Here is a 22330-nt window from a genome sequence, read left to right as displayed (position 1 = left end):
GGAACAAGAAAAGCCTTAGGCATCTCTCAGGAGCTGGTGCAGGTGTGGGGTGGTTGGGAAGACGTTAGGAGAGGAGGACAAACTAGAAGAGGCCTGCTAGGCCCTGTAAGCCCCTTGCTGACTGGAGAGTTAACAGGTATAAAGGGGTCCAGACCCAAGAGCAAGTGACAAGGCCCTAAAGAGGGATGGGAACTCCGCCAAAGAGAACAGAACCTGACTCCTGCCGGCAGACAAGTGATAGGGTCTGGCAGCAGCCCAGGAGGATGAGGGCACCCAGTCCTTGCACCAGCTGAGGAATGAGCGGGTCTGGCCAGGCTTCCATCCACTGTCTCCCAAGACCAGTCCTTGAACTCTGCTGTGCTGGTCCATAGGACCTGGGCTATGCCCCCCACAGGCACACTAGCCATAGGTCAAGGAGCCACGACTGCTCGTCCCCAGGGGCTCTTAGACTGGACTTCTTCATCACAAAACCTGTTGTGCCCTGTCACTACAGTGCCCAAGGAACCTATGGGAACATGTCTCGCAGAACATGGACATACTGTGCTGCTGCCAAGCTCAGGGTTTGAGGCATGGAGTGCTCTTCAGTGCCCTATCAACTATTTGCACCTGGGACTCATACAAACTTTAATGGTTAAAAGGAAAATGACCAAGACCTGAGGGCTTGTGGCAGGCACAGACCACATGAACTAAGAGCTAGGGATCGGGGACTAGCCCACCCAGACTTGGCCCCACAGCCTCAGCACTCACCTAGGGACAGGTTCAGGACATCCTGGCAGGCCAGATGGGAAGGCTGCTGTTCCACCAGCTCAAACATGGGCAGGGCACCGCCAAGCAGGGATAGCTGTCAGTGAGACACAGCTGTTAGATGCACCTCGACAGTCACCACAGCCTCCAGCCTGCAGAGGTCTAACTTCACAGATAAGAAAATGGAAGTGGTATCCATACTAAAGGTTACAGCCCAGACCAGTGGTCAGCATAGCACAGGCCTGTCCACTGGGAATGGTCTGTCACCCCATCAGGCATCCATCATCACAGAAGGCACAGGGAAGACAGCAGGAAGCAACTGGCACAGGGGCAGCCTTTGGCACACAATTTATTGCCATCCCATAACCACGAGGCAGGCAGAACACTACCATGAAGTTAATGTGCAGAACTTAGGTAGGTAAAAAAAGACGGCCAATTATGGCCTAGACATAGCCAAGAGAAACAGCAATATGAGGCACCCTGCCCCGTTCAGCCTGCCCACATGTGTGAGGCAGGAACAAAACTCCCCATGCAACCAGTAAACTGGGTTCCTAGCTAGGCCATGCAAAGAGGTTCCCTTTACCCCAGCCACCTCATTGCCTGGGTCCCCAGAAGTTTCATCTTGGCTCTGGACAGGGGCAGCTACAGACCTTTTTGACTTGCTGACACCAGTCGTTAAAGTCTTCCTCAGTCTTACAGAAAAATCCCTAAAATGAAAATGATTGTGAGTAGTGACAACATCTATATGAGCATGAAGTGTGATCTCCAGTCTTCAGAGACCATGGCATGTACCTGCCAATACATGCCAGGCTGCCTGCTTTGCCCGTGCTTTGGTTCACACATACAGACAGTCTGCTCAGTGAGGGAAGACCTATCCCATGGTGGCAAGGGAGAGTAATTCCACCGTGTGTTCCCTTGGATCTCAGCTCTCAAAAGCTAGGAGTGAGGCTCAACCTTGGTGCTCCCTGCACTGCTAGCCCCATGTGTCTAGCATCTTCCATAAGGCTGGCTGTCTAGGTGGTGGTAGAACATCAAGTTCCGATCCCTGAGCTGCCAAGATGCACTCACTGTAATGTGCACACACTCAAGTTAGCTGAGGAATTTACCAGGGGGGCCTCAGTCTACTCTCCACAGAACTTGGGAGGGGCACACATGACAGAGTGTATCCTGGGTGCTGTGTCTGTGTGACTGTTACGTATTGGTACTAGACATGTCACACTCTTTGGCAACAAACAATATGATGTGCAGCCTAACTAGGCAATGACTTCCCTGGGTATGGCATTGTTTTGACATTTTTGGTTTTGCATCCTCTTTCTCCCAAACACATTTTGAGTGGGCAGGTTTATATAAATGATCAGAAATCCCTACTATATCGTCAAAAAGGGAGATGGAGAAGCTCGTTCAAGGGAACTGTCTCCAAGATACTTTAAATAAACAAACAACAATTTGATGATGAAAAAAAACTAAGAGGAAAAGAGGCACAGACAGGTGACTCTAACAAGCTGTCATTTGTATTTTAAAGAGTGGGAAAAACACACACCCTCACACTTGGTACACACACTCAATCACAAGCAACACTCACACACATTATGGTTGTGAATGCCACTCAGGAGGCAGACAGTCTCTGGGGAGGGTAAGAGAATCCTTAATTATATAAGGCTAACACTCCAAAATGCTGGAAAAACTATTAAGATGTAGACATTTTCCTTGATATTCCACTGCAGGACTGGTACAGACTGTCTCCTTAACTGCCTAGGAGTTCGCATGGCTGGAACATACCACGGCAATGGACGGGTCGAGCTCTCCAATGCCCATCCTGCAGGGCGGGTGCTGGCAGTGGAAGCTCTCATCCGGGATAAAGCAGCTGTCAGTCAGTTCCACTGCAGGCTGTGTAGTATGGGGGTCCAGATAAATGAGTTCCTCTCCTGGGCAAGATGATGAAGAAGTCAGATGCAGCTGGCTAGAGCTGGGCAAGAGGGAGGGAGCCGGCCAGAGCAACATCCAGACCCACCATATCAGAGTCAGCAGACAGAAGGTAGGTAGAAATCAAAACGTCAGGGGGAGAGGGGTGCATGCCACCACAGTGAGTGAGGGAGAGGCAAGTGAATTAACAACACAACTCTACAGAAAAAAACCCACTCCTTCAGGGAGACAGCTCATCCCCTATGAACCCACAGCATGCAAATCAGACTCACCAACGTAGCCAATAAAGTAGTGGGCACTGTTGGGCTTCCCTCCGATAACACCCAGGGACTGGGGCATCATGAAACAGTGCTGCAGGAGAGAAGAGGGAAGGCCACTGAGCACACTGGCCTTACAACAGCATGCAAGAGCACGCTCCTACACAGTCCCACACACTAGCACAGTACACAGTCAGGAGAATGTGTTTCACCGTCCATAACCACAGGTAGGCCATGGCCTCCAGAAGCCCACCTGAATGACACAAGAACAACAGGAAGACATACCCAAAGAGCTTCTGGTACAGGCGGTACACAAGCACACCACAGGCTCCTAGTTCTACCTGGGTAAACCCTCGATAGGTGATGGGATTGGGGAACATGGTGTAGATTAACATGCAGGTGTTCTGTGGGAAATGTGAGCAAGCACACTGGAGAGGTAGCCTGGCCAGACATCAGTCTGACCCAACGGGACAAGAGATGACCACAAGAGGCAGGTCAGAGAAACATGGGAAATCAGTGAGGGGAAGCCCAAGCGACAGAGGGAGTGGCCAGGACAGTCAAGTAAGACCACGATAAGGGAGAGATTTTATACTTGGGTTTTACACTGAGAGGTGGTTAAAAGTGAAACATTTTAACAAAAAGTATTGCCTGCCATTCCATACAGTAAGGCTCTCAAGTGACTCCTTCCCTTAAAATCTGAGGTAACTAGTTCAAGAGGTTTTGCCTCTTGTTTTTCTGACAGGGGTGGGGAACATCAAAGAAGTAGGTGGATGGATTCTCAGTAAATCTGTCTGCAGTCCCCATCCTCATGGGCCTACCCAGCCTCCAGACCAGTGGTTCTCAACCTTCCTAACGCTGTGACCCCCAACCATAACATTATTTCATTGCTACTTCATAACTGTAATTTTGCTACTGTTACGAATCATAATGTAAACATCTGATATGCAGGATATTTGATATAGGACCCCTGTGAGAAAGGGGTTATGACCCATGAGTTGAGAACCGTTGATCCAGTCAGAAGTAAAGGTTCAAGGGATACCCAGGAAGGGCACAGCAGAGACCTGGTAGAGACAGAAGACCCTGATGCCAGCCTCAGCAACAGGCTGACTGGCCTTGAAGATCCTTTATAAAACTCGAGACTGCACGCCTTTAATCCCAGCATTCAGGGGGCAGAGGCAGGTGAATCTCTGTGAATTCTAGGCCAGCCTGGTCTACAAAGTGAGTTCCAGGATAGGCTCCAAAAGCTACACAGAGAACCCCTGTATCAAAAAAACAAAAACAAACAAACAAAAAAACCCACCTCTTAGACATTTCAATTCTTACCATCACTTATAAGATTAAGCCCCTCCCCTTTCCTAGAGGTACAGCTAGTTACCACACTTTGCAATAGATGAAAAATTGGGAGCACAGGGCCCAGGTTAAGAGCTGCTCTGAAGACTCACCTTTAGTGTCTCCACATAGGCCTCATTGATGTCTGTAAGTCCCAGGCGGAGAGGGATGAGAAGCACTAGGGGTCTCCAGGCTGATGGCCTGTTGGTGACTTCAGCTCCAGCAGGGAACCCATTACAGTGCCGCTCTGAATCTGTAGGAAGTGCAGCAGCCCCTGCACAGGGAAGGCTGGCCCTGCACAACCTTCCTGGAAGGGAAGATGTGTTTTTCATGAGCTAAGCAGAGGTAGACAGAAGTTCTCCTCAAGGAGAAAGAGTGTTTTGAAAGCCAAGTACTTAGTTAGGGGCTACAGAGAAAATATTTTCCAGACTTTTGAATTATAACCTGTTTTTATGTTTTACAAAGTAGTTCTAAAAAAAAATCATCTTCATTAATTTCAAGGAATGGCATCATTGAGACAAAGACATCACCCTCTTCCAGGTGTGTGTGGCATCACAATACACTGACATTATGGGTCTGAGAGGTCACTGAGTGCTACCTGGTGGTGGTGGTTGTCCAAAGGTTTGCCTTTGTTAAAATATTATCTCAACCACAACCCTGAGGAAACAGACAAATCCAATTTGTGGGCCACTAACTGAACAAGATTCTTTAAAACATTAATGCTATCAGAGATCAAAACACAGAGGGGTGTCTGAGAGATGACGCGATGGGTGGTTAAGAGCATTTACTGCTTCTGCAGAGGACCCAGGATTGATTTCCCAGCATCCACAAAGAGGCTCACAAAAACACCAGTTCCAAGAGATTCCCTGCTCACACATGGTGTCATAAAGTCACACACACAAAAATGCACATAAACTTTAAAGAGACGAAAAGTGGCAGTGATTCACCGTTCTTCAAGATTGAACTTTCTAGGAAACAGCCAGTGTTTGGAGCTCTTTCAAAGACTTAAGTTTGGTTACCAGCACCCACATTGGGTGGCCCACAACTCCTTTTCCTGGCTCTCTGTGGGCACCCCACCCCCACAAAGAGAGAGTGAGAAAAATAATGAATCCTAAAAAAAAAAAAAAAAAAAAAAAAAAAAAAAGCACCTCTGACTAAGTGAGAGGTTCCTTCTCCCACTCCTTTGGAACTTCTCACTGCAAACATCTGACTTGAAGCCATTTCTGTTCAGTTAACTGCCACTTGGCAGCCTTAGTTCACCTGTCTCGGTTCTCCCTCCCTTCCCCTCTCCTCTCTCCCCTCCCCTCCCCTGTCTGCTGCTCCTGCAGTAGTGTGTAAGTTCCTTTCCTCAATGCTGACACATTTTTTCTAATCTACACTTGCTCCTTGTATCTGGGGACTTGCTACTTCCTGGTACAATTATGAAGGCCTAGTCCAAACCCATCAACATTGCTAGTATAGTGACTCACAGCTGTAATTCCAGCACTAGGGGGACTGAGGCAGAGGGATTGCTCCAAGTTCAAGACCAACCTGAGCTAGAGTAAGGCCATCTCAAAAAACCTCACCACAACCAAATAAATCCATCAACACTAAAGGCTGGCAGAGGTAGATGGGAGGATTGGGTGTGTGTGTGGGGGGGGGGGTGTTGCTATAGACCAGCTCTCAGGATGAAGGAGGCTTTGGCAGTTTCTGTGAATGACGTCACTTCTTCCCTAACTGTTTCATTCACAAGCAGTTCAAGAAGTCAGAAGAAGAACCTGCTGCTACTACACTGTGCCCTTACTTTGCTCTGCTGCCTTTTCTAGGAACTGGGCTACTATGGACAACCTTCAGTAGTAGGATAAAAAGGCAGCTTGCTTCTTTTAAAAAGTTTGAACCACATTTATATTTATCTGTCTGCATGTGAACATGTGTGCAACAGCACATGTGTAGAGATCAGAGGCCAAATTGAAGAGCTGGTTTGCTTTCCACCATGTTGAGTCATAGGAATGAAACTCAGGTCATCAGATTTGGTGAAGTGCCATCTCATGCTTCCTGTCTTCACTGATGCTCTCAAAAGCCCAAAGCAACTGAGAACTGTCTTATCTACCCTACCACACGACACCATGCTCAGGGGCTCCAGCCTCTACCCGAGCTTTGCCCTTCTTTCACCATGTCCTGATGTAGCTTTTCCTAAACCCAGAGTCAGATGTTTTATGTCATGTGATGAGCACATCACTTCTGACCGGATCCCAGTCACAGGCAAGCAGCCTCAGCACCCACCAGGAGCTTTAAGAGATGCAGACTCGGGCTCCTCTCCAGCTCTGATCCACATCCTCAGGACAAGGCCTCAGTTTATGAGCTTACTGGTCCAGTACTGATATTCCAGACAGCCCTGGGACTACAGGAGAGACTGCGCCAGCGCGGCTCCCACAGTGCCATTTGTACCAGTTTACAGGGGTGGGGTGGGGGGGCACAACAGGTAACAAGTACTTGCCATGCAAACCCACGGGCGAAGGAGAGAACCAACGTCCAAAAACTGTCCTCTGACCTTCACATGGCAAATGCGCACTATAACATGCATGCATCTGCACGCGGGCACACATACACACACAAACTTTTTTATTTAAAAGTTACTATGGGGGCTGCAGACATGGTTCAGTTGTTAAGAAGAGCACTTGATGATCTGAGTTCATTCCCTAGCACCCACATCCCACTGTTCACAACCACTGTAACTCCATCTACAGATCCAGTGACCTTTTTGGGCCTCCAAAAACTTCTGCGCGTGCTCAGACATACAAAATCTTTAAGAACAACAGTTCCATAGATTTCTATGGTATTAAGTCTTTAATGAATAAATTTTAAATTTTTTTTAAAATAACTTATTTAATTTTATCGGATATCCTGTAACTGGAGTTACTGTCAGCTGTGAGCTGCCATGTAGGTGCTGGGAATTGAACCCCATTCCTCTGGAAGGGCAACCAGTGCTCTTAACTGCTGAGTCACCTCTCCAGCCCCTTTAAAAAAAATACATTTTTTAAAGCTATTATGTTTTCTTTCCTTTTTCTATTTATTATTATTATTACTATTATTTTGTTTCATTTTTCTTTCTTTCCTTTTTTTTTTTTTTTTGGTTTTTCAAGACAGGGTTTCTCTGTGTGGTGCTGGCTGTCCTGGAACTGGCTCTGTGTATCATGCTAGCTTTGAACTCAGAGATCCAGCTGCCTCAGCCTCCCAGGTGCGGGGATTAAAGGCATGCACCACTACCACCAAGGTGCTGTCATCATGTTCTCAACACCAGGGGAAAATGTTTATGACACTACATAAGGTTTTGGTTGTTTTTCTGTTCTATGAATGTGTGGCTATACTAGGAATTGAGCCTAGGAAATCTATCACTGATTGCTTGTTTGTTTTTTGAGATAGTGTCTTATTAAGTAGCCTAGGTTAGCCTGGAACTATGTAGATCAGGCTGGCCTTGAATTCATGGTGATCCACCTACCTCTACCTCCAAAGTACTAGGATTAAAGGTGTACTCTACCACACCCAACTACTTTTGTTTTTGATTTAGGGACTTATGTAGCCCGGGCTGGCCTTGATCTTCCTACCTCCATCTTCCAAGCACTAGGATTACAGGCATGTACCCCTTTCCCCTTAGAAATCAGTTTGGGTGTCTAGTTTCCCTCAGGCTGCTGGCAGGCCTTCGTTCCAGAACCATGCACCTCCTTCTCAGGGTCCTTTGCTGGAGATGGATTAGCTGAAAAGCCCTTCACCGTGGTGCATTGATTCAGTGAAAAGCATATATTAACAGATTGTTTTTCTTTATGTCAAGGCTGTCCTGGCCTTTAATTCATGAACTGAAATGATTCTCCTGCACTGGAACCATCTGTATGTGGCATGTACCATTATACTCAGCTTTAACATATTATCTGTAGCACACACAAATAACTAGCCTGATCCTGAAGAGAATGCCTTTCTCTCCCTTAGCCTAGTAGACACAGTAAGAGAATGGGGTGGACAGACGTTCCCCTAGGCTTCCACCTGTTGGGAAGTGCCAGTGCTGTTGAGACTCCAACTCTCTAGCTGAGGCTCCCTCTGGGGGAGCCAAACCCTGAGTCACTTACTGATTTCCTCCATCACCACAGTGTTGTCCATTGCTATGTGAACAGCCAGGGAACTCCACGTGTCGAATACAGCAAGCTTCCTACAGAAAGCAAGAGAGTTCTCCCATGAGCCTTCTACAGCATGAGCACTGTACACCACAGTGACAACCATGAGGCGGTTTCAAAGATTAAGTCAAGGATTCATCCAATAACTCAAACAGGAAGAAAGCTGAGTGGTGCTCGTCGGGGAAATGCCAGCTGCCCTTTGCCAGAAGTCAGTATGGACAGGAGCTCAGGGCTCACCTGCGTGGAGGGAGGGCCAGCTCACTGTTGAGCAGCTTCTCTTCCAGCACCTCACATTCTGAACTGACAGCCCCAGAAATCTAATGAGCAGCACCACTGTTACCACCAGTGGGAGGAAGCATGGCTGCAGATTTATGGCTCTGAAAGAAAAGCAGACTGCAACCATACTTTGCAGAAACAGGATGTAAACTGGGTGCTATGTGGATGAGACAGAAGGCCCATTAATCAGTGAGAAACAGAAAGCAAGAAGGGATGTTTTATCCATGGGGACAGTTACCAAGGACCTGAGCTGCAAGGTCCTTGTCTAGGAACACAATGAGAGGCCAATGTCTGGAAGGCACTAACTAGGGCAGTGGTTCTCAACCTTCCTAAAGCTGTGACCCTTTAGTATAGTTCCTCGTTATATGACCCCAACCATTAAATTATTTTCATTGCTACTTCATAACTGTAATTTTGCTTCTGTTACGAATCATAATGTAAATATCTGTAATGTAAATGCAGGATATCTGATATGAGAACCCTATGAAAGGATCATTTGACCCCAAAGGGGTTGTGACACCCAGGTTGTGAACCAGTGCACTAGAGAAACCCACACATAGCCCCTCCCTTGAATTGGAGACTTGGAAGGGGCTCAGTAGAGCCAGTACTTCCTCACTGCTCATCAGGCCCTGCCACAGCTGTAAGGATACAGACCCAGGAGAGTCAAAGCAGCACTCCACTGTGCTGACTTGTCTGTAAAGGGAGGCCGGGCAAGCAAGCAAGCAGGGCAGGCAGTGTATGCTACAGAGAACCCAAAAGCAGGGACTGGGAAGAGGTTGCTAGGGCAGGCGCAAACTGTGTAGACCATGGTCAGCAGAGGTATGGAAGTAGGCTAGGGAGGTCTCTGGGAGGGAGGGGCTACAAGGCTGGGGTCATAAGTTACACAAAGGTTCTAAAGTAGGAGTGTATGAGTAACAGATGTGCCATCCAAGGGTGTGTCAGGGCAGAGCAAGCTCAGGGGGATAGGGTGGGTCATGATGTGGCAAGCAGCTAAGATGCGAGGACAGCTAGAGCCTCAGAGAGGGCTGTTGCATTTTATGGAAATGACTTTGGTTATTATTTGAAAAAGTCTTGGATGAGAGAAAGGATTAACAATGAAGCATGAGACAAGATGTGGACCAGGGTTGAAAAGGGAAGGATGAGCACTTACTACAGGTTAGCATGCTCAACTAAGAGCCAGAGAAGTCTAGCATCAGTCCATATTTTGGCCTAGGCAGTTGAAGAAACCCTACTAGAGTCTCCTGTGGGAAAGGGAGGTTGATGCAGCCAAGTGCTGGCAGAGTGCTCTAACTTTGGAAGTTAAGATTCCTCATGAGCCTCCAGGTAGAGATGCAACGGAGTTCGAGGATGTAACCCTATCCCAGTGTGTAGGACAGAGAGGTAGCCACAGGTGAGGACAAGCCATCTAGCAACAAAAGCAGAGGAGGCCAGGGACAGAAATAGTAAGCATAGATAAGCAGCCTGACTTGCCATTTCCAGAAAGATGTATATAGTAACACTAAGGGGCTGCTCTTTGCCAGTGAAGATAGAGAAAAAGTGAGGCAACAGATATAACCAAAGCACTGACGGTGAACTGGTCAGGCTAGTTAGAGCTGCAGTGAAAGGTAGCAGTAATATGGTGGCCCTGTAAATTACATCCCAAGCCAAAGAGGTGCGTGGTAATTGGAATTAGGACTGTCTCCCTCACTCCTCTCATATATTCGAATGCTTAGTCCCCAGTTGGTGGAACTGTTTGGGAAGGTTTAGGAGGGCTGGCCTTGTTGGAGGTGTGTCACTGGGATAGGCTTTGAGAAGTCAAAATCTGGTGTCACTCCCAATTAGCTCTTGCTCTGTCTTGTGCTGATGCATTAGATGTAAGCACTTGGCTACTGCCCAGTGCCATGCCTGCCTGCCTGTTGCCATGCTCATTGCCATGGCATGGACTCTAGCCCTCTGGAACTGTGAGCCCCCAAAATTAAATGGTTTGTTATTGTTTTATTTTTTATAAGTTGCCTTGGTCATGGTGTTCTGTCTTGGCAATAGAAAATCATTAAGGCAAGGCAGGACTTAGAAAAGGACACTAAAGGGGATGGAGTGGGTGTGCATGCCACAAAGAAGCCAAGTCAAGGAGTCACAGCCAGCCACAGCCTGGGATGGCTGGGCATCAGATACAGGAAAAAAGAAGTGTCCAGGTGCAACATGTAGGAGATGGCCATTACAGACACTGGATAGGGTGTCAAGGGAACAGCCAGGAGAAACTATAGCTAGAGAAAGAGTTGAGAGATACTGGCTTTCAGCCCAACAGCAAAAGGGCCCTACACGAGTGAGTCCTGAACATTGGTCCAGAGCCTCCCAGAGGCACTGGAATAGTAAGCCACAGGGAAAGTGAATCAGGTCAAAAAACAGGGCAGGGAGGGAGTGTGGGCAACACAGAGATGGCCCAGTGGTTCAGAGCACCTGCTGCTCTTGCAGAGGATCCAGTGTTCAGTTCCCAGCACCCACACAGCATCTAACAACCACCTGTAACTCCAGTTCCAGGGGTCTAGCAACCTCTTCTAGCCCCCTACAAGCCTTGCATGTATGATGTGCACAGACATACGTGCAGGCAAAATACCCATACATACAAAAATAATCTCCCAAACAAAACCACCGAGGGGTCATACACTGACATGGGGCACATCCCTGAAAACAGCACAAAGACCCACTTCAGTGGAAATTTTGGAGCAAATGCCCTCAGAACAAGTAAGGCCGATGAGCTCCAGACTCTGGGGCCACAGAGAGGGAAGGAAAGAACAGGCAGGGAGTCATGAGAAACGAACTCCAACAGATTCGGAACATGCAGAGGCTTATCTCTGACAAATCCACAGAGGTAGAGGGCTACAGCACCTGCAGATAGAGTACCAGAACTGCCATGGTTCCAGATGGATCTGTACACCAAGACAGAGGACAGGGCCATGCTAGGGCTCTGACCTAAACATGAATCCCATTCACAGAACAATAGGCACAGTCACCCAGAGGACTCCCCTGGGTCTATAAGCAAAGAATCAGAATACCTTATTTCCTGTGGCAATAAGTACTCAAGGAGTGGGTAAATGCCAAGGAGAACTCATGCTGACCCCAAGAAGCAGAAGGGCTGGGCTCATTACGTACTTGAGGACCTGGGCAACAGTGTTCGGCCCGTACCACTGGCCTATAGACTTGCCTTCGCCAACTCCCATTTGCGCTGCGGGAAACAGACCCATGTTAGCAAACACATCCGTTCTAGAGCACCTTACTTTTGGTACATCAGTAAACGCTTCACAGAAAGGTCTACACACACACCACACACACACACACACACCAGGCCTCACTTTAGGTACACCAATGAATGACTTCACAGAAAGGTCTAGACAGGACATCTACTCTCCTAAGGAAAGCAAACCTTCAGGAGGATCCTAACTCCCACAGACTGCCTGGAATCGGTCACTGAAGGCTATACAGGGGTAGGGGCAGGGTAGGCTTGGGTCTGAGTGAGTGCTGGAAAACAGACAGCAGCTCACAGGGGTCAGAGGCTAGAGAGTGATCTAGAGCCTCATTCTCCAACTCTGCAAGATTTGGAAAGCTCGCAAGGGAGTCCCAAGGAGTCTGCCTTCTGCAAAGAGCCATGCCTAGGATACACTTAACCCCCACCTATCTGGTGGATGGAGTAGTAGCTGTCCTTCCTGTCGAGGAAAGCATTGAGGACACTGAAGTAGCTGCCAGGCTGTCTCTCCCGTTGAGTCCATCTCCAATCTATCAGAAACAAAACACAGAATGTCAGTTTGACCACTACACAAGTAACAAGCCTTCCTTTTACACAGTGCTCAATATTCAGATGGTATACAAGATTTTATTTTTTGAACCTTTTTAAAGTTAAAAGTTGAATTCTCCAGGATCTCAAATATGCATACATTATCTTATCAAAACAAATCTAGGCTGAAAACAGAAAATTGTTTCAGTACTTTAAAGATAATTTCTAAAAAAAATGACCATTTATATCTATATAAATTGTAGGCCTGGTGGTTCAGGCCTATAATCCCAGCTCCTTGGAAGGCTAAAGCAAGATGTATGGTTAGTTTTATGTCAACTGGACACAAGTTAGAGTCATTTGGAAAGAGGGACTCTTAATTGAGAAAATGCTTAGACAAAGTGGCCTATAGGCAAATCTTTTGAGCATTTTCTTGATTAATGATTGTTATGGGAGAGCTGAGTGATGCCAATTCGGGACAGGTGGTCCTGTACTGTCTAAGAAAGCAGGTGGAGCAAGCCACAAAAAAACATTAAGCAGCATAATAACAAGCCATAAGAAGGCAGCACTCCTCCATGGCTTCTGCTTCTGTCCTGCCTTTAGGTTCATGCCTTGCATTACTGCCCTGAGTTCTCTTAAGAGACAGAGCATGACCTGACAGTTCTAAGATGAAAGAAACCCTTTCCTCCCCAAGTTGCTTTTGGTCATGGTGTTCTATCACAGCAACAGAAACCCCAACTAAGACAGAAGAGAACTGCAAGTTCCAGGCTTGCCTGGGCAACACAGTGAGCTCCTGATTAAAATATTAAGTAAGAAGAGGGCTAAAAATGTGTTGAGCACCGCAAGCTTCCTACAGAGAGCAAGAGAACTCCTGAATGGGCTTTCCATGGCATGAGAACTGAGTATGGACCGATGATTTTCACTGGGAAGAAACACACACACACAATTTGTTGGTACTGGAAGTTGAACCCAGGGCCTTGAGCATGCTAGCTAGACAAGCACCATAAATCTGTGTTTTGCCTATGATAAGCTTTTTTTGTTTTGCTTTTTGCTTTTTGTGAGACAAGGTTGCTTTGTAGCCTTGGTTGGCCTGGAACTCTCTTATGTAGACCAGGCTGGCTTCCAACTCATAGAAATCCAATTGCTTCTGCCTCCCCAGGGTGTGCACCAACCACCATGCCCAGCTTCTGTGATGTGCTTTAAACATCCCTTACTGCACAGACCCCATTCATTTAAGCACCTGGACTCACCTCGACCTAAGTGCCGGCATACCAGGGCCTGGGCAAAGATCATCTGTCCACACCGAAGCATGCAGCCCCAGCCTGTGTCTGAGGTAGGGCCAGTTCCCCCTGTGTGGAAGACAGAACAAGAAGCAGTCTCAATCAGAGGGTCCAACAGAGGCCAAGAATCCAGCAACAGGAGTCATTTGGACAGCCACATACCACAGGCGCTGACCCCCTCACACATCTGCTACATCTCAAAGCATAACTCTGAGTACTCAGAAATGCAAGATCCGTATCTGCTGGGGAGTAGAATGTAGCAGCTTTTCTTCCGGCCACCAACCTGCTCCCAAATCATGACACAGAGACTCCTTATTAGTTACGAATGCTCAGCCTTAGCTTAGGCTTGTCTCACTAGCTCTTATAACTTCTTTCTCTCTCTCTCTCTCTCTCTTTTTTTTTTTCGAGACAGGGTTTCTTTGTGTAGCTTTGGAGACTGTCCTGGAACTCCCTTTGTAGACCAGGCTGACCTCGAACTCACAGAGATCCACCTGCCTCTGCCTTCTGAGTGCTGGGATTAAAGGTGTGTGCCACAACTTCTTTTTTTTGGTTTTTCGAGACAGGGTTTCTCTGTAGCTTTTGGAGCCTGTCCTGGACTAGCTCTGTAGACCAGGCTGGCCTCGAAATCAAGGATCCTCCTGCTTCTGCCTCCCAAGTGCTGGGATTATAGGCATGTGCCACTAATGCCCAGCTAATTGCTAATTTTAACTGTCAACTTGACCCAATCTGCAATCATCTGGTATGGTGGTTTGAGTGAATGGTCCCCACAGGCTTCTATGCTTGAACACTTGATCCCCAGTTGACGAAACTGTTTGGGAAGGATTAGGAGTGCAGCCTTTTGGAAGAGGCTCATCACTGTGGGCAGGCTTTGATATTTCAAAAGCCCATGCCACTCCCAGTTAGCTCTTTCTGTCTCCTACATGTAAACTGAGCCCTCAGCTCCGGTGCTATGCCTGCCTGCCTGCCACGATGCTCTCTGCCATGATGGTCATAGACTCGATATCTGGAACCATGCGCCCTAAATCAGATCCTTTCTTTTATGGGAGTCCCTGCAATCATCATGGCAGGCAGGGAAATGAACCAAACTACAAAGAGGTGAGAATGAAAACTCAGTTCAATCTGTCTTAGTCAGACTAGATCAAACCTCATCAGTCTCATGCCAGGCAGTTTATTGCCAGCATATTTAAACACAGCATCATTTGGGGAAAAGTTTCTAATCATCAATTCCAGGTACACAATAAAGTTTAAGGAGTGACTAAATAAAAAGACCTTTGCAAAGTACATGTGACCGTGAAGATGGATTCTATAGCTTGAAGACCTGGGATCTGGTGTGGTGTCTGACCTAGACATATAGAGGTCAGCAGGCCATAAAGCACATGTGACATCTCCCCCAAGGTTGGGAGCTAAAGATAAAGGTCTAGGGAGGGAAAGCCTGGGATTGGGGTGAGGTCTGGCTCCACAGAAACAATACTCCCGGCTTTCCAGATGGAATGCAGGTGTGTTATTTCCTCCGTTGAGGAGATGTCCTGTGTGGTTAACACTCCTGATTTCCCTAGTGCTTTGTGGGTGCAAAGATGTTTGGGCCCCCACATTCTTTTCTAAGTTACCTTAGTAATGGTGTTTTGTCACGGCAATCGAAAAATCACTAAGATACCTGGAAGAGACTCTCAATATGGGTTTGTGTCTTAGTTACTGTTCTACTGTTGGGATCAAACACCACGACCAAGGCAACTTCTTCTTTTTTCATTTTTCGAGACAGGGTTTCTCTGTGTAACAGCCCTGCCTATCCTGGAACTTGCTCTGTAGACCAGGCTGGCCTCTAACTCACAGAGATCCACCTGGATCTGCCTCCTGAGTGCTGGGATTAAAGGTGTGTGCCTCTACTGCCCAGCCTTACCTTGTTTTGTTTTTTTTTAAAAAAAACACAACCCAGGAATACTGTTGTGCAATATTAGTTTAACTATGTAAAGATGTGCTGCATTTGTTTAATTGTGTAAAGATGTATTGCTATTTTACCTTGCCTGCCTAAGGCACCTGATTAGTCTAATAAAAAGCTGAATGGCCAATAGCGAGGGAGGAGGTATAGGCAGGACTTCTGAGCAGAGAGAGTAAGTAGGAGGAGAATTTAGATTCAAGAGAGAAAGAAAAAGAGATGACAGGGAGACGTCAGGGGCCAGACAGACACAGAGGAAGCAGGAAAGTAGGACATACAGAATGAAAGAAAGGTAAAAAGCCCGGAGGCAAAACGTAGATGAACAGAAACAGATTAAATTAAGCTAAAAGAACGAATGGGACAAGCCTAAGCTAAAGCTGAGCATTCATAATTAATAATAAGTCTCTTGTCTTTATTTGGGAGCTGGTTGGCAGCCCAAAGAAAATGCCAACTACAGACTGTTCAGGGGTGTACCAGTCACAGTGGGCTGGACCCTCCCATATCAGCCATTAATCAAGAAAATGCTCATACTTACAGGCCAATTTGATGGAGACATTTTCTCAATTGAGGTTCCCTTTTCCCAGAAGATCCCAGCTTGTGTCAAGTTTAGAAAAGGAAAAAAAAAAAAAAAATGCCTGACACTAGTAGTGCATGCCTTTAATCCCAGCACTTGGGAGGCAGAGGCAGGTAGATCTTTGTGAGTTGAAGGCCAGTCTGGTCTTCAGAGCAGTTCCAAGACAGCCAGGGCTACACAAAGAAACCTTGTCTCAAAAAAACAAAAACAAAAACAAGCAAACAAACAAACAAACTAAACAAAAAACACAAACACACAAACTAAACTACCCAGCACAGAGCCAGTCTCAAAAGCAATCAAACAACAACAACAGAATTGTCATGACCCTTTATCTTGACTACATTCCCAGTAGTCAAGGCAGCTGTCTGGCAAGGAGATAGAAAGCATATGTGTTTCATCAAAGGTTGTAGAAAAGCGGGATACTCAAGCTGGGGAGATAGTTCAGTGAGTCAAGAGCTCGCCACGCCAATGCAAGGATCTGAGTTCAATTCCTAGAACCTGCATAAAGCTCAATGCAGCAGCACACTTCTGAACCCCAGGGTTCCTCAGGAAGATGGGTGGCAGAGACAGGGGAGTCCCCTGGAGATGGACCAGCTAGATTGACATACACAGTGAGGAATAAGAAGAGACCTTCTCTCAAACAAGGTGGAAGGCAAGAACCAAAACTGTAGGCTGTCCTCTGACCTCCATACATGTGCCTGTACTCCCATATACAAAGACAAGGTGGTTAAAAACAAATGAACCAAAACATTTGAAAGATTAAAGATTTGGAAAAAAGAAAAGTAGGGTACTCACCAATGGCTGGGAAGTTCCTCCTGTATGTAAACCAGAGTCTGGATGCCACATCAGACAAGATTTCGTCCTTTTCTAGTCATTTAAAAGAGGAAGACAAGCAAAGTGAGGGTCAGCACACAATTACCAGCTCAAGGTTTCTGCAGAAGCCATCGGAGCCAAGTGGACAATACCTGTGAAAATGCTGTATTTTCTGCCCAGAATCCAAACAGGCTCTGAGGTCTCGGGAAAATCTTCAAATTCGGCAAACCGGAGAGTATCATATGTCAATGTGGCTGTGGAAACCAGAGAAACACACTGGTCTGATTTCATACTGAGATCATTTCTGTACTTCCCTATTAGCCACATGAACAGATAGATATACGAGCATGACAGACAGCCTGTGGAATAGTCGCTCTGCCGAAGGCTGGGAATGGGAGTCAGGTAAGCTCTCCAGAATCTAAGTCACCAAGTCAACGTCTGACAGCTGACATGGTGGGGATAAACTTTAGGCAAAAAGATTCCCCCCTCCCCAAGTAAAAAAAAAGAAAGAAAGAAGAAAGTAAGCTCTTGGTTATGTGAGACTTAAAATGTTCTTTATTTTTTCTTTTGGAGACATCTCTCTTCGTAGCTCTGACTGTTCTGGAACTTGATATGTAGACCAGGCTGGCCACACACTCACAGAGATCCACCTGTGTCTGCTTCCCAAGCGCTGAAATCAAAGGTGTGCGCCCAGCTTTATCTTTTAGGACAGGGTCTCGTGTATCCTAGTCCTTGAACTTGAAATGTAGCCAAGAATGACCTTAAACTCCTGATCCTTCTGCCTCTACCCCAGCCCAGCTGATGTGGTGCTGGGAACTGAACTTCATGTTGGCTTCATGCATTCTAGGCAATCACTCCACCAACTGAGCTATATCCCCAAGAAGAAGGTGCCCTCTGGGACTCTCCTAATCACCTGCTATCACTGTGGACATGGATGCCCATGTATTCAGCTTCTGTGTGGGACAGAACATGGCAAAGGTGGGCATTACCTCTGAGCCCTGGTAGCCAGGGTCTAAATCTAGCGAGGGCACTCACAAGCTATATGTTCCTGGGCCATTTATATAACTTCTGAGTATAAACAACCACTCATCCATAAAAATGGGGTAATAACAGGGCTGCTTTGCCACACGATAATGAAGCCTTCATGAAAGATTTCCCATGAGGTGCTGGCAGGCAGACAGAAGGGCATCACCATCAGCTGCTGTCATTAATATCAAGGCTAAGGATGCAGAATCACAGAGATGAAAGCATACATATTTTACTATGCCCAGAGGGCTTCACTGGGTACAGTCACAGGCTGGGAAATACTGGAATGTAACCCCCAGAAACACAAGCCAAAGTGACAAGTCCTTAGCAACGGAGCACTGCTGAGGTTTTCTGAGCAGGGCAGGGGCCAGGGCCAGTGGGCCTTGTCCCGGAACTCTGCTCTTCTGTATTTTAGCTGTCTACTTTCAAGACAACGTCAACAAACTGTTTGGTGATCCCAAGACCAACTTAATTTCTCCCACTTTACATATGGTGACTTCAGTACATGTCACTAAAGGCTAACTTGTGCTAAATTAACATTCATATTTTCAAGAAGCCAAAACACACGTGTCCCTAATGTCTAAAGCAGCAAAATGCAGAGCAGGCAAATTTCTTAGGTTTATTAGCAACCTTTACAGGTAGGGAAGCCAGCTTCAAAGTGAAAGCAGTGAGTGGGGCTCTATTAAGTTCAAATGTATCACCAAGTATACTAGCGTAACTATGAAAATTATGGGTTGTGCAACCTGACAAACCAAGAGCCAGGCTGGTGGTGAAGAAACCAGAAGGGAACAAAACTACAAAGAGGCAGTCACAGCTCCCACCAGCTTCACAGCAGCCGAGAAGCAAGAGCAATGCCAACGGTCTGTGGAGGGAGGGCCAGCCTCCAACAGAAGCCCACACTCCACCAGGTGAGCGCCCCTTTCCCCGGGCCTCGCTGCAGACGGCCATCTGTGCCAGTCTCCCATTCTTCCCCCGTACTGCTTCCTCCACAAGTCAGGACAGTGTTGACTGTCTGTCTGTCATAGTCTCAAAGGCATTCGCTCCTGTGTAGTCGTCAAGAGCCCAGCTGTGGAACCAGGGGTCTGAGGCCACCAAAAGCTAGCACGTGATCCGTAAGTCAGAATCCTTTCTATGTCTCCGTTTCCTCACTGTGAAGTGGGAACAGTGGGACTTTCCTCACTGGGCTGGGGAGTAAGGGCTCTAGAGCTCTGAACCAACCAGGAGTGCCATAAGCACACTTTCACAGGGCCAGCCTTCTCCAGTCCTTGAAATGATGAAATACTCTGTGCAAAGAAATCCATTCTGTTCCTAAATGGGAGTGTAACAATGTATAGGAGACTCAAATCAAATGTGTTTCTTTGCCAAAACAGATTCTAACCCAACAAACTTAGCTCAAGACAGACATGTAGTCCTGGTGTGGTGGCACATGGCTTTAATCTTAACACTCTGGAGGCAGAGACAGGTGAGTTCCAGGACAGCCAGGCATACACAGTAAGATTGTCTAAAAAAGAAAGCACACACACACACACACACATACATACACACACACAGTCTTGTAACTGCATTTAGAGCAGAAAGCAGCTATGTTACAAAAGCCAGCACAGGTGACTTTGACCTTTCACCTTAGAAAATCAGCACCTAAGGCTCCATGGCCTCAATGATTCCAACTAGAAGGGTACATCAAGGCTCTCATCCTTTTGTTGTTACAGGCATCCCACTGGTCTGGAAGACAGGAGGAAAACACATGCCACCATCCCCAGGATACCCCACCTCACACAGGCATACCCACAATGCCAACTGAAACACACACACACACACACACACACACACACACACACACACACACACACACAACTGAGATGCTATTCACAGAGCATCATCCAGGGAAAAGGTGATGGGAAAGAGAAATTCCTGACCTTCTGGATCTGTATGAAGTGAAAAAAGGAGGTTTTCAAACTCAGACTCTAATTACGACTGACTGAGGCTTGCTTTTGGAGGTAGAGCCCATATGTGGAGTCATACAGAACACAATACACTTCTCTCAGCTTCTATCACCTCACCCAAGAAGTGGGCACCACTAGCTCTGTCCAAGGGGATGAGAACCCAGACAAGTGCACAACCTAAGCTCACATCCACTAACCTGTGTCCACCTGCACGAGGACTCTCCCCTCTGGACACCAACTGGCCTCTACACTTCTCCACAGAGGTACTTCAGTTCAACTGCACTGCCCTTGTTAAAATGTCTTGATACCCCAAAGCATGTCACTTACAAAGCATTATGAATCATTCCCCCACCCCCACCCCGGGCAGAGAGAAAACAGTTTCCAAACCCAGGGGAAGTAAGGCGTCCAAGAATCCTCTGTCCTATGAAACCTATGAAAGAGCTCTTCCATTTGTTCAAGCACACTAGTAGTATCTGACTTTCCTACCCTCTTCCTGGGACTTCTGTGGTCACAACTGAAAGAGAAAATGTAAAGTGTTTTAATAATAGGACAGTTTAGTTAGAAAAAGTACTATGATTTAGTATCATTTATCTGACAGCCAGAAAAATAGAGATTTGTGTTCAATGAATGAAACTAACCTTTTTACTTAAGCACAAATTACACTATCATTTAAACAGGGGAGAATCACAAAAACATAAAGCCAGTAGATCTCTCTTAGAGATTACTCCAATATATCTCATGTTGTAGAATAATCTTTTGTACACTGTGAAGATGTGTTTCTGCCTAATGCACCTTCTGATCAGTTTAATAAAGCACTTAATGGCCAATAGCTAGTCAGGAGAAAATAGGCAGGACTTCCAGGGAGAAAGTGGAACTTGGGAAGAATCTGATGTGTGTGGATTAAGCCAGCAAGACTTGGAGGGAATTGGATGTACAGTACGGAGGAGAGGTAACAAGCCACATGACAGAACATAGATTAATAAGAAGTTTCCATGTCATTATTTGGGAACTGGAGGTCCAAAGAAAGCCCCACAATAATCTCATTGTTATATTTTGAAGCTAAGAAGGATGGCTCAGCACTGGGGAGTCTGAGAAGGAGGAGCATTTGCGTTTGAGGCCAGCTTGAGATATACAAGTTCCTATCTCAAAAGTTTGTGATATTTTTTTTAACTGATAAGATTACACTTTATAGTATAAATTCATCAGAAGGGTTTTTCTTTCCTTTGAAAAATTCTTATGATTAAAATAATAGTTTGCATGTAGAAGAAAGTAAAAAAATTAGCTCTTAAAAAGCTAGGAAACCCTGCTTTAATATATACTAGACAGAATGTCTACATCAAAACCCATTTCTCAGGCTGGGGACATAGCTCAATGAGTAGAATGCTTCCACAGTTTACAGGAAGCCCTAGGTTTGATCTCCAGCACCACACAAACTGGGCTTGTTGGTGAACCATTTACAATCCTAGTCTGTGATCTGAACACTTGGGAGGTGGAAGCAGAAGGATTAGGAGTTCAAAGTTACCATCCATTAACCAGGACAGAAGCATTTTAAATTTTGGGGGCATCTGCATATACAGAATTAAGGTTTCATTAGAGCTGGGTGGTGGCACATGCCTTTAATCCCAGCACTCAGGAGGCAGAGGCAGGCCGGTCTCTGAGTTCAAGTCCAGCCTGGTCTACAGAGCAAGTGCCAGGACAGCTAAAGCTACAGAGAAACTCTGTTTTGAAAACAAACAAACAAACCCAAAAACAAACAAACAAGAAAAAAACCTCATTAGAAAAAGCACTATGACCCAAATTAAAATATGAAACTTATTTAGGTTTTATCTACACACCTTACACACAGTCTGAAGCCAATTTTTAAAAATGTGTGTGTATGTCTACATCCATGTACATGTGTCAATGCCTGTGGAGACCAGAAGTGTGCATCAGATCTGGAGCTAAAGTTACAGAAAGCTGTAAGCTTACAGAGGCTGGGTGCTGGAAACTGAACTCCAGACCCCCTTGTGGCTAGAGTTTTCCTGCCTGGCCTACAGTCAGGACAAATCTTTGTCACCCGCCAGTCCCACAGCCGCTCAGACCCAACCAAGTAAACACAGAGACTAATATTGCTTACAAACTGTATGGCCATAGCAGGCTTTTTGCTAACTGGTTTTTTTTGTTTGTTTGGGTTTTTTTGGTTTTTCGAGACAGCGTTTCTCTGCGTAGCATTGCACCTTTCCTGGAGCTCACTTGGTAGCCCAGGCTGGCCTCGAACTCACAGAGATCCGCCTGGCTCTGCCTCCCGAGTGCTGGGATTAAAGGCGTGCGCCACCACTGCCCGGCGCTAACTGTTCTTATAT

The 22330-nt window shown here is 46.4% G+C and overlaps 1 protein-coding gene across 1 annotated transcript in view; it reads right to left on the bottom strand.

Annotated features, from left to right (window-relative positions):
- Atg4b (autophagy related 4B cysteine peptidase) overlaps positions 1–22330 on the bottom strand; it is a 33591-nt gene that overhangs the window by 1721 nt on the left and 9540 nt on the right. The window contains exons 2-12 of the mRNA XM_028890634.2: positions 17172–17273; positions 17002–17073; positions 13670–13768; positions 12323–12424; positions 11804–11876; positions 8354–8433; positions 4367–4560; positions 2940–3018; positions 2524–2669; positions 1395–1451; positions 748–841 (exon numbers count right to left, since the gene is read on the bottom strand). Coding sequence (XP_028746467.1) covers positions 748–841; positions 1395–1451; positions 2524–2669; positions 2940–3018; positions 4367–4560; positions 8354–8433; positions 11804–11876; positions 12323–12424; positions 13670–13768; positions 17002–17073; positions 17172–17273 — 1098 coding nt within the window. The remainder of the gene's footprint in view (positions 1–747; positions 842–1394; positions 1452–2523; positions 2670–2939; positions 3019–4366; positions 4561–8353; positions 8434–11803; positions 11877–12322; positions 12425–13669; positions 13769–17001; positions 17074–17171; positions 17274–22330) is intronic.

Source organism: Peromyscus leucopus, chromosome 13 (assembly GCF_004664715.2).
Source record: "Peromyscus leucopus breed LL Stock chromosome 13, UCI_PerLeu_2.1, whole genome shotgun sequence".
NCBI classification, from domain to species: Eukaryota; Metazoa; Chordata; class Mammalia; order Rodentia; family Cricetidae; genus Peromyscus; species Peromyscus leucopus.
The sequence above is the reverse complement of the archived record's forward strand: the minus strand, read 5'-3'. Positions and strand labels throughout refer to the sequence as shown.